Source organism: Onychomys torridus, chromosome 8 (assembly GCF_903995425.1).
Source record: "Onychomys torridus chromosome 8, mOncTor1.1, whole genome shotgun sequence".
NCBI classification, from domain to species: Eukaryota; Metazoa; Chordata; class Mammalia; order Rodentia; family Cricetidae; genus Onychomys; species Onychomys torridus.
The window spans coordinates 108,967,247-108,979,240 of NC_050450.1; the positions used below are offsets into that span (position 1 = coordinate 108,967,247).

At 50.0% G+C, this 11,994-nt stretch overlaps 1 protein-coding gene across 1 annotated transcript; it reads right to left on the reverse strand.

Annotated features, from left to right (window-relative positions):
• Positions 1–4,509: 4,509 nt before the first annotated feature.
• On the reverse strand, positions 4,510–7,323 carry Cd7 (CD7 molecule). The gene is made up of 4 exons (XM_036194575.1): positions 7,211–7,323; positions 5,792–6,106; positions 5,440–5,573; positions 4,510–4,866 (listed from the first exon to the last, which is right to left on the reverse strand). The coding sequence occupies exons 1-4, from the start codon at positions 7,281–7,283 to the stop codon at positions 4,759–4,761; spliced, it is 630 nt and encodes a 209-aa protein (XP_036050468.1). The 5' UTR covers positions 7,284–7,323; the 3' UTR covers positions 4,510–4,758.
• Positions 7,324–11,994: the final 4,671 nt, after the last annotated feature.

Below are 11,994 nucleotides of genomic sequence, written 5' to 3' on the forward strand. Positions count from 1 at the left end.
ATATGTGTGCACAGTATAGAGGCCAGGAGACAGTAGGTCTCTTGGGGCTGCAGTTACAGATGGTTGTGAGCCTCCATGTGGTTGTTAGAAATTGAACCCTGGTCCCTGAAAGAGCAGCCAGTGCTCTTAACCTCTGAACACCTCTACGGACCCAGCCTCTGACTTTTTCTTCTTCTTTTTCTTCTTCTTCTTCTTCTTCTTCTTCTTCTTCTTCTTCTTCTTCTTCTTTTTTTTTTTTTTTTTTGTAATGACTCCTGCACTTGTGTCTAGCCTGACTTGAACACTGCCTTTGATGGTGTGTTTTAAGAGCGTAGATGCCTGAGTCTCTATTTTGTCCTTAAGTTGTATAATTTTGCTGAATGTGACAGTCAAGGAAACAAGTTCTTGATCCCCTAGTATTTAATTACCCTGTTGTCCTCCTGTATGAGGAGCTTGGCACCATCTGAGTCTGAAATCTCCTCACTGTTCTGCTGTTTGCAAAGGCTAAATCCAAGCAATGCTCTCCTCCTCTCTCACGTGGTACTCCAAGGTGCCTTCAGGGTGTCTTGCCCCACAGGATCTCTGCTTGCTGCTGACAATACTTCTCATTGGCTGTTACCCCTTGGCCAGGTTCTTGTGTCAGAGTATAACACTAACAAAAAAGATTTATTGAGACCCTCAGGCTTGGAGGGAGGGAGGAAGGGGAGAGGAAGGGATGAGGTCGTGTGTGATTTGGTGGCTTCCCTTTGTGCTGGAATGCCTTAGGTTGAGGCTTACCTCTGCTTCATGAGGCTGATCTCATAAAATTCTTGTGTGTGTGTGTGTGTGTGTGTGTGTGTGTGTGGTGGGGTGTTAGGGGGAAGTCTTCCCCTGTGGGTGAGGCTTCCCATAAGGTTTTTTCCCCATGTAGTCTAACTCCCCTGTCTGTCCAAGCCTGGGTAGCTGAGGGAGTATTGTCTATGGAGGTGTTACATGCGGCATCTTGATTAATCTTTATGGCATCCAACTACTGCATTGTCCCATTTTACAGATGAAGGAGCCACAGCCTTGAGAGATGCCTCCACAAAGCCCCAAGGGCCCAAAACAAGGTTTATTTGTTGAGTAGTCAAGATCTAGAATCAGAAGTCAGCAAGCCCCTGGTGGCACTGCTGTACACGTAAGGGCTCTGCCCTTGGCTGAGTCCCAAGCCATAAATGTCTCCACTTCCTGCAGGGAGGTATGAGGCACAGAATTTAGCACAGTGGGGACCAGAGCTCAGACCAAGCTCATGCTATTGTCACCAGAGGAATAAACCAGAATATTACCCAACATGCATAGCACATGGTGGTGCTCACTAAGAGGCTGGGTACTTCTGAGCCTGGGTGGGGATGGGGACGTAGTAGGATTCATTCCCATGTACCACACCATCAAGGCCTTAATGTTGACAAAGAGGAGGACTGTGGGGGGCTCAGCCTTGATAGAGGGGTCATGGGGAAGATCATGAGGTACTAAATATGGAGGGGTCAGAGAGAAGACCGTGAAGTGATGGCCCTGAGCAAGCAAGGCTGGGAGGAGGGAGAGGTCTAGGGATTCAGTTCTGTGGACACATGGCCTGTTGTTGCTGGGTGGGGTCTGGCAAGCAGTGTTTCAGATCACAGGGGCTCTGAGATGGGCTTGTAGGCTTTCTGCTTATCTATCAGGAAGTTGTTTCCGAAATGAGAGGGAGAAACCAGAATTTCTCTGTGGTTAGGAACTGAGGGTCTGGAGCAGCTTAGCTGGTGCCAGTCAAGCCTGTCAATCAAACCAGTGCTTGAAGAGAAGTAGACCCTACCTACCTCATTCACAGGTGGGGAATGAGGCCCCAGGCCAATAATAAAGTTTCTTTGCTGAGTCAGCCCCTGGTGGCACCTGCTATATATCTGGATCTGTCCTTGGCTGAGTTCCAAGCCATAGATGTCTCAACTCCCTTCAGGGAGGTAGAGAGCCCAGAAATTGGCCTCCTGGGCTCTGTCCCTCTGCTGATCCTTTGCCCTGCATGGCTGCTCTACAGTGTGAGAGAAGCTTTTGTATATATTACATCTCGATGGTGAAGGGTGTTTGTCAGCACCAGTCAGGCACACTGACCGGGCTTGAGAACCTTGGAATGTCAGCTGTGCCCAGCATATTTCCCAGGACCCCACACCTGTGCTCTTTTGCCTTTCCTGGTCACTGCTAGCTGGTGGTGCTAAGTGTAAAGGACTCATTCTAGAGCCATCCAGGCCCATAGTTGCTGGCTGGGGGTCAAGACTTTCTAGACAGCGACATTACAGTTTCTCCCCAATCTGCAGAGGGTTGGTGGCTTCCAGATGCTGAGGAGTGGGGCTGATACAAAGAGCATTAAGTGACGGCAGACACCAAAGAACCACTGTAAAGGAAATGGGACAGTTGGGTATTGCTGGCCACCTGCTCATTTTTGGTATATTCTTTTTTGTTTGTTTGTTTGTTTTGTTTTTTTGTTTTTTCGAGGCAGGGTTTCTCTGTGTAGGCCTGGCTGTCCTGGATCTTGCTCTGTAGCCCAGGCTGGCCTCGAACTCACAGAGATCCGCCTGGTTCTGCCTCCTGAGTGCTGGGATTAAAGGTGTGTGCTACCACTGCCTGGCTTTTGGTATATATATTCTTTTATTCAAATGTTGTCTTCCTATTCAGAGCCAAGTCATCTTATGTACTTACTTACTTACTGTATTTATTTTTTTTCTTAGACAGGGCTCTCCTAGAACTCACTACTTAGACCAGGCTAACCTTGAACTTGCAGAAATCTGCCTGCCTCTGTCTTTCGAGTGCTAGAGTCAAAGGTATGTGCCACCACCACCCAGCTGACAAGTCATCTTATTAATCAAATAAATATATTGGCTCCTGACCTGTAGTTTGTTTAGTACACACTTCTCTGCAGTTTGTAGTTCTCTATCTTTTGTTTTTGTTTGAGCTGACTGCATTAGCTTTGTCTCTATGACTTGCCCTGGTGGTCAGGCACAGACAGACAGGCTCAGGGTTTGCAGCTGTCTTAGCCAGGTTCTCTTCATACTGATGGAGGACTCTCTGTGGGTGATTCCCAGCTGAGCAAAGCCCTGCCAGTGAAGGCCTGCAGGGAGGGCCAACCAATGCAGGAGTGATTTGGCTCTTCTGAGATATTAGGGGTGGAGCAGGCCTGAATGGAGGGCAGAGGGCCTGAGTTTAGGTGTAGAGGGAGGTCTCATGTCCTATAATCCTCATTCAAGGTTGAAAATACACCACATTTTCTAAGTGAGGCTGGTGACACTATCTAGGAGGCCGCCTAGACCCAGGACAGTGGCCCAGCCAAATGAGACTTGGAGCAGAAAAATGAGAGGTACCTACAATGGACAAGACTCGCTGAGGCTTATTAGCAGAGGCTTTAGCTGCCCCAGAGGTGTTAACCCTATAAAATCCAGGCCCCTGTGACCCTTGACCAGGGATCTATCTACACAGCAGGCTGGGCACTGACGACCCCAGTGACTTACATGGCTGCTTCAGGCTCTGGTGCTCCTGAGACTCTTTCAGGCTTTTGCTGTCATGCCAGTATCGTAGTGCACAGTCTTTATGAGGGCCATGGTGGTAGCTTGGGGAGCAGAGGTCAACCTGGGTAGGGGAGGCTGAATTGGGGATGAGCTGGCAGGACAGGAGGCCCTGTGGAGAGGTGGACGGAGCCATGGTCTGGGTCCAAGGGTACCACTCACTGCTGGGTTCTGACACCCCATTTTCCAGGTGCACAGAACAGGGCTATTAAGTCTCCCATTGCACTGCTGCTATTAGCACCTTGTCCTCTGTGCCTACCTTATTCTGTTGGCAGCAGGGATAGGACAGAGGGCAGGAGAAAGGTGGCAGGCAAGAGTGTGGAGCAGGTGTGGAGCCAGCACAAACACTGACTTATTCTTTTTGATGCTTCCAACCATCTCAGGAGTCAGTGATGTGAGGTAGATGAGGGGCCGAGCAGCTCTCTGTGTCTCAGCCAAGTACCTGTGCTTCGTTTCGGGTTCCTATCCCCAAGTGCAACACTGGGAGCTGGCCCTAGATGCTGGGATAACGCTGCTGTGGCTTCATGAGTCAGTCCCCAGTAGGGGCTTCTGAGACAAAGGGGGAGTCTGGGAAAGCCGCCCCTCATACTGTTCTCACTGAGGGCCTTAGGGCTGTGTCCACAGGGACCCAGGAGGGTTGGGCCCTTAGGAACATGGCCTTCTAGAATGGGTGAGACTGTTGCCACTGGCTCTTCACCTGTGCAGGTGAGCTGCTCCTTATGGGGTGTCTGGAGTGCTGAGCCTCCTGGGGGCTGGGGCAGGAGAGCTTCTCCTCCCTCACTTCCTCTCCCTCACTTCTGCCCTCTTGTGCTCTCAAGACAAAACCCTGGAGGACTGACAGTCTGAGTCCCTGCCCTCTTCATCTAGGAGCTGGCTGGAAAATAAAAACCATGGTTAGAGAAGGAAAAAACAAAAACAAAAAACAAGTGCTTTGTTTATTTGTTTGTTTGTTTGTTTATTTCTGGTCAGACAGCTCCAAGGTAGATACCATATTTTTTTTCCCCAAGCTTTTTCCCCCTGATGGCAGCATGATCAGGGATGCCTGGCTAGAGTGGGGATAGATTGAAGAACTCTGTAGGGAAGCTTACAGAGGAGGGGTCCCATCCACCCAGAAGCACCAAGGGGCACTTAAGTAGCACAGGAAGGGTGCTGGGGGAGTTGGGCTGGGTGAATCAGCAGGATCATTGTGAGCTCTGCTGAAACACGGCATGGGGGACTGTGGGTAGAGGGCTCACTGGTACTGGTTGGGCGTGCATGGAGTCTTGCGCTTGCTGTAGGACATGTCCTCATATACTACACACGGTGAGTTCGTATCCCTTGAGGCACACAGTTTCTTGATCTGAAAAGACAGTGGCAGTAGCCAGCATGGTAACCCGGGCAAAGTGTGCCTGTCTCCAAGCAACTCCTGTCTTCAACAAGCCATTTCCTCAGACCTGGGGAGCTGATCAGGCTTCCATCTGCACCTGGTAGTGTCAGCTGCAGGCAGGTCCCAGGGCCAACAGCTGAGTTCAATAAGAGCTGACCACTGTCAGGACCCTTCTGGCCCAAACCCTTTCCCCTTATCACACAGCACATGGGGACTCAAACTAATACATATCTCAGATACTCCACATACCCCATATTCATATATGTATGTGCACACTCATGAATTTCACATACCATATACACAGGCATATTCACACATGTGCTGTCTCACTTTGCTGTGCATAGGGGCCTGGGCAGAAGCCCCACACTCTACCTCTAGGCTTCATTTTGTGTCCCTGTGTGATGCCTTACCCACACCCCTTTCTGCTCCTTCAGTACTTTGTCATGTGCCCCTGACCAGACCTTTGGCCTTAAGCCTTCTCTCTTTCCTTCTGTCAGCCCGTGAGAAGGGCCAGCTTGTTGGTAATAGCCATAGGTTCACACTGACCTGTGTTTTCCTCAGTGTGCACAGCACCCCCAGGACCAGCCCGATGAGGAAGGAGCCTATAGCCAGGGCAGCTGGGAGGGAAGCTGATGTCCTCAGAGGTTCTCGGGATCTGTATGCTTCTTGGGACAGTTTTTCTGGGAAGATGAACAGAAAGAGCCATTGGTAGGAGAGGACTCTACTTGAGGCCTTAGGGTTCAAGCCAGGGAGGAGCTACAGTGGCAGCTGAGAGGCAGCTACTAGGATGCTTCCAGGATCAACAGTCTCTCAGCAGACAGTTCCAGCAAGTGAAAAGAAGGTCCCCATAGCCAGCGGGCTCCTGGCCTAGCCAGCAGTAGATGGGCACATTTCCTACCTGTCACCACAACCATGGTGGATGAGCCACGGCTCATGCTTCTTCTGACGGCCTCGCAGAAATAGACTCCAGTGTCTGCCAGCTGGAGGAGGCGAATGGTGATGGTCAGGTTGTTCTGGCAACCAGAGAAATCAATTCGGCCTGAGAAGCGCTTGTCTACTGTGGACTCATTCCCATCTTCAAAGTAAATCACATCGGAACCCTGTGGCCAACTCTGCTTCAGGTAGATTCCTTCCAAGTCTCCCCTTGTAGAGCAGGTGATGTTGATGGAATCCCCCTCAGAGGCTATCATGACTTGGGAGGACTGCTGCATCTCTGTGAAGGACCAGCCACTGTTACCATTGGGCTGGCAGAGAGCTCTTTCTGCCTTCCCATACAGCACATGGGAACTCAAACACATTAACACATTCATACATCCCACGCTCATATATATCCATGCACATTCAAGCATCTCACACAGCATACACACATATATACTCTCACACATGCTAACTCTCTTTGTTATGCAGAGACCTGGTCAGAGCCTCATACGCTACACCTTTAGGCTTCACTCTCCCATTTTGTATCCCTGCAAGATGCCTCTCTCAAACCTCTCTCTGAAGGAATGGTGTAGAGACTTGAGGCCAGTCCTGTGGTCAACCTGTGCTAATGTGGCACTTCAGAAAAGGTGCTATGGGGACCTTGGAGCAGCACTAGGTGCTGACACCCCTGTAACTATCTATGCCCAAGTTCTGAGCAATCCATGGGCTTCAGGGTGGGTTGTCTGCAACTTTGTTGCATCCCAGCACTGGGACTTCTTCCCTTTTGACCACTCCCCCCACCCCCACCCTTTCTCTTTCTTAAGTGAATCAGTTCCCAACCAGCCATCATCCCATCTCCCCTTTCCTGTACTGGCCGTTTCACCCACCCTCCTCTGTCATTTCCAGGCATCTAGAGCCTGTGGCTCTGTAGAAGTTGGCTTGTTCATGGGATCTCCACTCTTTCAGATTCCAGCCTAGTTTGCCCTGCCTGGAGCCCACACCACCCGTTTTCCTGTGTACACCAGACTGAGTGCTAACCTTAGCATCTCACAAACTGAATGCTGTGCTGTTTTTTGTTTGTTTGATTCTATTTGTATAAGAACTGTGCCTGGGAGCCTGAGCCTCTCTCATACTCTTGTTGTGGATTTTTTGCATCTTACCGGAGGACTTCCCTTGGATAGCTGCTCTGAAAGGGAACTAGAGGACAGTCCTCACTAGCAACAAGGGCGATTGTTAATCATGTAAACAAAGCTTCCAGGCCTCCACTTTTCCACAGAGTGGAGACTACTCTAGGGCCCTGAAAGTTCTGGGACTCAGGGAAGTCAAGCTCAGCAGCAACCCATCCCAGGCAGGAGTGTGAGGTGCTCCTTGGAGCCCTGCAGTGCAGAGGAATGCTTACCTTGGGCATCCAGGGGGCCAGGCAGGACTCTGGCCAGTGTGAGTAGCAAGGCCAGCATTGTCTCCTGAGTCATGTTGACCACATCAGCTGACCAGAGCCAGATCACCACTTGGGCTGCGACACATTACTGAGCACTGTGACAGAGATACCCCCAAATGCCCCGTGAGAGGAAGAAACAGGGGTGTGGTATTCAGCTCGGTTGGTGGTGAAGAGCAGAGGAGGTAGGGCTTCCCGGAGATGAGGGTGGAGTCTTAGAGGATGGAGAAGCACAGCAAGCAAGGTGGGGGAAGCTAATTACATGGCCACCTGACCCCAGCTGTCCTCCTTAGCTGGTTGTCTGGGCCACCTCTTTACCCCAACCCAGAGTTTCCACAGGAGACATTCAAGAGAGAGAAGAGATAAGGGCTAGGCATGCAACTGCAGTAGAAAGATAAGGAGGTTAGATGGTTAGAGGCCAGGAGGCAGCTGAGATCTGCTTTTGGTGTAATTTTCTGCTGGGACAATGCTCAGGTCTATGGTGTCACCTGTCAGCTCTACTCAATGGAATCTCAGCACTGGCATCACAGAGCATACCTGGCTACAGCCTCAGAGGAGAAGCCAGGTGTGGGTCCTAGGCCATGGTTACCTTGAAGGCCTGGATGCTCCTTCCTTAGAAGCAGGGTTGAGTCAGACCTGCTGGGTCAAAGGGTGGTTAGGAACACCTTCAACAGCAGCCCACCTGGGGTGAGAGTGAGGCACCTGTGTCCAGCTCCCAGGTCAAGGGAAATCTAGGACTCTTGCCCACCACAGAGCTTTATTTGCTGGTACCAGAGTCAAGTGCATCACAGTGAGGGGTGAGCTTTGGTGTATGTACACTGTCACACTGGGACCTAAAGCCAATTCCTCTGGGGGTCCCACTCTGAGTGACTGGAAGATGCTTCTCATATGGATAGATTTGGAGTGTTATGATGTGGATGGGGTACCGTGTGGGGCACTCCAGGACACATAGGAGAGGAACTCAGGTAGTGGAAGGTCAAATTTGGAATATTTTAGGAACAGAGGATTAGGGAGGGGCAGGCCATTTGTGTTCAACAGAGGGACAACAGGTATAGAACCCTGTATTTTGAGGAAATGGTGGAGAAACATGAGGGGGGCTGGGGCAGGTGGGCAGTAGGGGAATCATCACTCAACCCCCAGAGGAGGAGACCATGAAAAGACAGAAGGTATAGGGAAATGAGAACATTCAAAGGCCTTAACCTAGTCTCCCTCCTTGGATTCCTGTGGCCATATAAGGGACACATGGACTGGATTATAGACACCTCCAGGGCTGACCTTGATGTAGCCATCATGAATGAGTACTTTTGACTGTTCTAGGTAGCATGTGGTAAGTTTCAGAGGTTATGGACACACATGGCCCTGTGGACTGTGCCCAAATGTAACCCAGTACTCCAGGGGAGATGAAGGTCCAAACCCAACGGACTTTATTGATTAGAGACATAGCTTGTATGTCTAATACCAAGTGCCCCTGGAACCTGACAGCTGGGCCACCAACATTTATTATTGCTGTGAGTCAGAAAAAAGGAGTGTGACCATGATCCCCTGAAGCAAGCTGATGTGGCCCTTGTTAGCACTGGAGACTATTAGGAGTGGAGAGGCCGTGCGATGGGGATTCGGCTGAAGGGGTGATGCCCAGTTGTGTTCTCTCCCTCCCTCCCTCCCTCCCCCTCCCTCTCCTTCCCCCTCCCTTCTTCAGTCTCCCTCTCTCTCTCCCTCCCTCTCTCTGTTTCCCCTTCCCTCCTCTCTCCCTTGATCTCTCACTCTCTTACTATCTCCAGAACCTCACTATGTCACCCTGGCTGGTATGAAATTCCCTATGTAGATCACCCCGCCTCTGCCTTCCAACCCTTCCTAACTCTTCCAAGTGCTGGGATTTAAAGACATGTACCACCACGTATAAATGGCAGAGGCAGCGAAACCTGAAGGCCAAGTGAATTAAGGAGCAAAATCCTAGGGTTTTCAAGGGTCATTCACAATTTATTTAGCAGCAGCTGAATTTCTAGAAGTGCTGGGTGAATACATCTTGTTTCCTGTGGCTAATGTGTGACGTTGTTCTGTGGGTTCCTTTTCCTCTGAATTTTGTTGGGGTTGTGTGTGTGAATGCATAGCCACACACAGGATCAATCATAGATGTGTCTAGTGTCCTTGAACAAAGCACTGCACAGCTATTTCCTCAGAGTTGAAACTTCCCCTTCCTCTTCCTCTTCTTCTTCCTCCTCTTCCTCCTCCTTCTTCTTCTTCCTTCTCTTCCTCCTCCTCCTTCTTCTTCTTCCTTCTCTTCCTTCTCTTCCTCCTCCTCCTCCTTCTTCTTCCTTCTCCTCCTCCTCCTTCTTCTTCTTCCTTCTCTTCCTCCTCCTCCTCCTCCTCTTCCTCCTCTTCCTCCTCCTCCTCTTCCTTCTTCTTCTTTTTCAGGATAGTAATCAACAGCTTTATTTTCCTCGAACTCAAACTGTCTATGGTTCTCAGAGCTACACTTCCAAAGCTACAGTCAGCAATTTTTCTTCAGAGCCCAAGGGAGGGGTAGGAGGAAAGACAGAGAAGGAAGGGGGCAGAAGAAAGCCCCGAAGAGGCTGGGAGAGCACTTTTTCCCTGTATTTGGTGGGCTACAAGCTGGGCGTGTGACACCACCAGAGGACCAACTCTGGAAGAACAGCAAGCCCCAGCTCCGAAGAGTCATCACCCAAAGAGGGGAATCTCTCAAAGCACCTTGGAGACGGGTCAGTATGGGGGGCACACAAAGGGTTGGGATTAACAGGTTGTTTGTTTGTGTTTTTTTTTCTTCCTTTTTTGTAATTTTCTTTTATTAAAAACATTTCCCAAAAAATGTGTCTTTTCCTTTATGTCTGGGTGATATATCTGACTAGAGGCTGGCCTTGAGCATTGTGGGAAGAGGGAAGAAGGCAGCAGGGTCTCCCCACGTTACCCCATCCTCTGACCTGAGACCTAAAGAGAGACATTTACTCAATACAAATGATGAGTCAACCCTTCAGATTATCAGCTCTCTCCAGGTCCTTGGCCCTAACAACTTGGAAACTCCAAAGTCTTGATGTTAAACTACAATTCCTTGAACCCTGGGGTCAGGGGGGGGGAAATGCTGTCAAAATCACCAAGGATTTATGGACAGGAGCCTCTCTCCCACATAGTGTCCCCTTTGCTTGAATTTAGGCAGATGGGAAAATAGGTGTAGGAGCAAGAGACAGGATCTCAGGAGACACCTCCCTGGAACCCACGCTCAAGTCCATAGTCCATCATCAGCCCACTCCTGCCCCAACCCAGCCCCAAGGTCTAGAATACCTGCAGGAGGACAGAGGCATCAAGAGGTGGGATAGCAGCCCGGGCCCCAACACAAGTCCGAGGAGACAAGGCTAAGGAGATGGAATGGCCCCATCTCAGCCCAGGGCCCAGGGCCCTGACTCAGGTCCTAGGGTACAGGGACCAGGAGGGGTGGGTCAAGCCAATCTTAAGAGGCGGGCTTGAAAAAGGAGAAAGTGAGTGAAGGAGAGTGGGTGGGTGGGAAAAGTGTTCCCAGTTTGCAGGCCATGGCCAGTTTCCAGACAGCAGCAGGGGCTGCTCTTGAAACATTGGTGGCTATAGGCTCTCATCATCTCTGACTCCCTGGGCTTCAGCCTCTTCCTTGGTAGCCTCCTCTGCCTCCTCCTCCTCCTCCTCCTCCTCCTCCTCCTCCTCCTCCTCCTCCTCGAAACTTCCCCTTCTTATGGAACCCAGGACCACCAGCCCAGGAATGACCTCACCCACAATGGGCTGGACCCTCCCGCATCGATCACTAATTAAGAAAATGCCTCACAGCCTGATCTTATGGAGGCAATTTCTCAACTGAGGTTCCCTCCTAAGTCAGAATGTGGACCCAAGTAACAATCCCCTTCCACACGCACCCCTAACTGAACCCCTATCTCACTAGACTTACCACCTTTTCCACGGTTCTCATAGCAAAATATAAGTACAAATTTAATTTTCTCACATTTTTTTCTTGCAAGTTTTGTCAGATATTGGCCTTTTAAGCCAGGCTCCATCTGTATCACCAAGCACAGAGAAAAGTCCATTCCTGTGGGCACTCTTTCATCATACAAAGACATCATTCTGTTACACAGGACAAAAAGAATCTGTCTCTCTCTGTCAAACACCCCTAATTCCAAGGCAGCATATATGCATACAAGTCTCACAAGTATGTGCTTTCCACATGTCTGGCAGACTCTGAATAAAAATTCAATATTCGATCAAGTTTATCCTTAATTGTCCTAGTCTGCTTTCTGTCACTGTTATAGAGATAATGACTGGGTTGGAGAAATGGCTCTGTAGTTAAGAACACTGACTGTTCTTATGATCCTTCTGCACACTGTGACGTGTGCTGCTTTCATTGGTTAACAATAAAGCTGTTTGGCCAATAGCCAGGCAGGACAGGGTTGGGTGGAAAAATCACTCTAAGGAGGGATGAAGAAGGGCAGAGAAGAACAGACAGGGAGCCAGCCAGTCAAGAAGCAAGGACGCCAAAGGACCCATAAGCCATGGGCCACATTGTGGTGATATTGTGTCCCCTCAATATATTGTGCACCCTAATAAACTTGTCTGGGGTCAGAGAACAGAACAGCCACTAGATATAGAGGCCAGAAAATGGTGGCACACACACTTTTAATCCTAGCATTCTGAAGGCAGAGATCTGTCTGGATCCCTGTGAGTTCAAAGCCACACTGGAAACAGCCAGGCATGGTGACACATGCCTTTCATCCCAG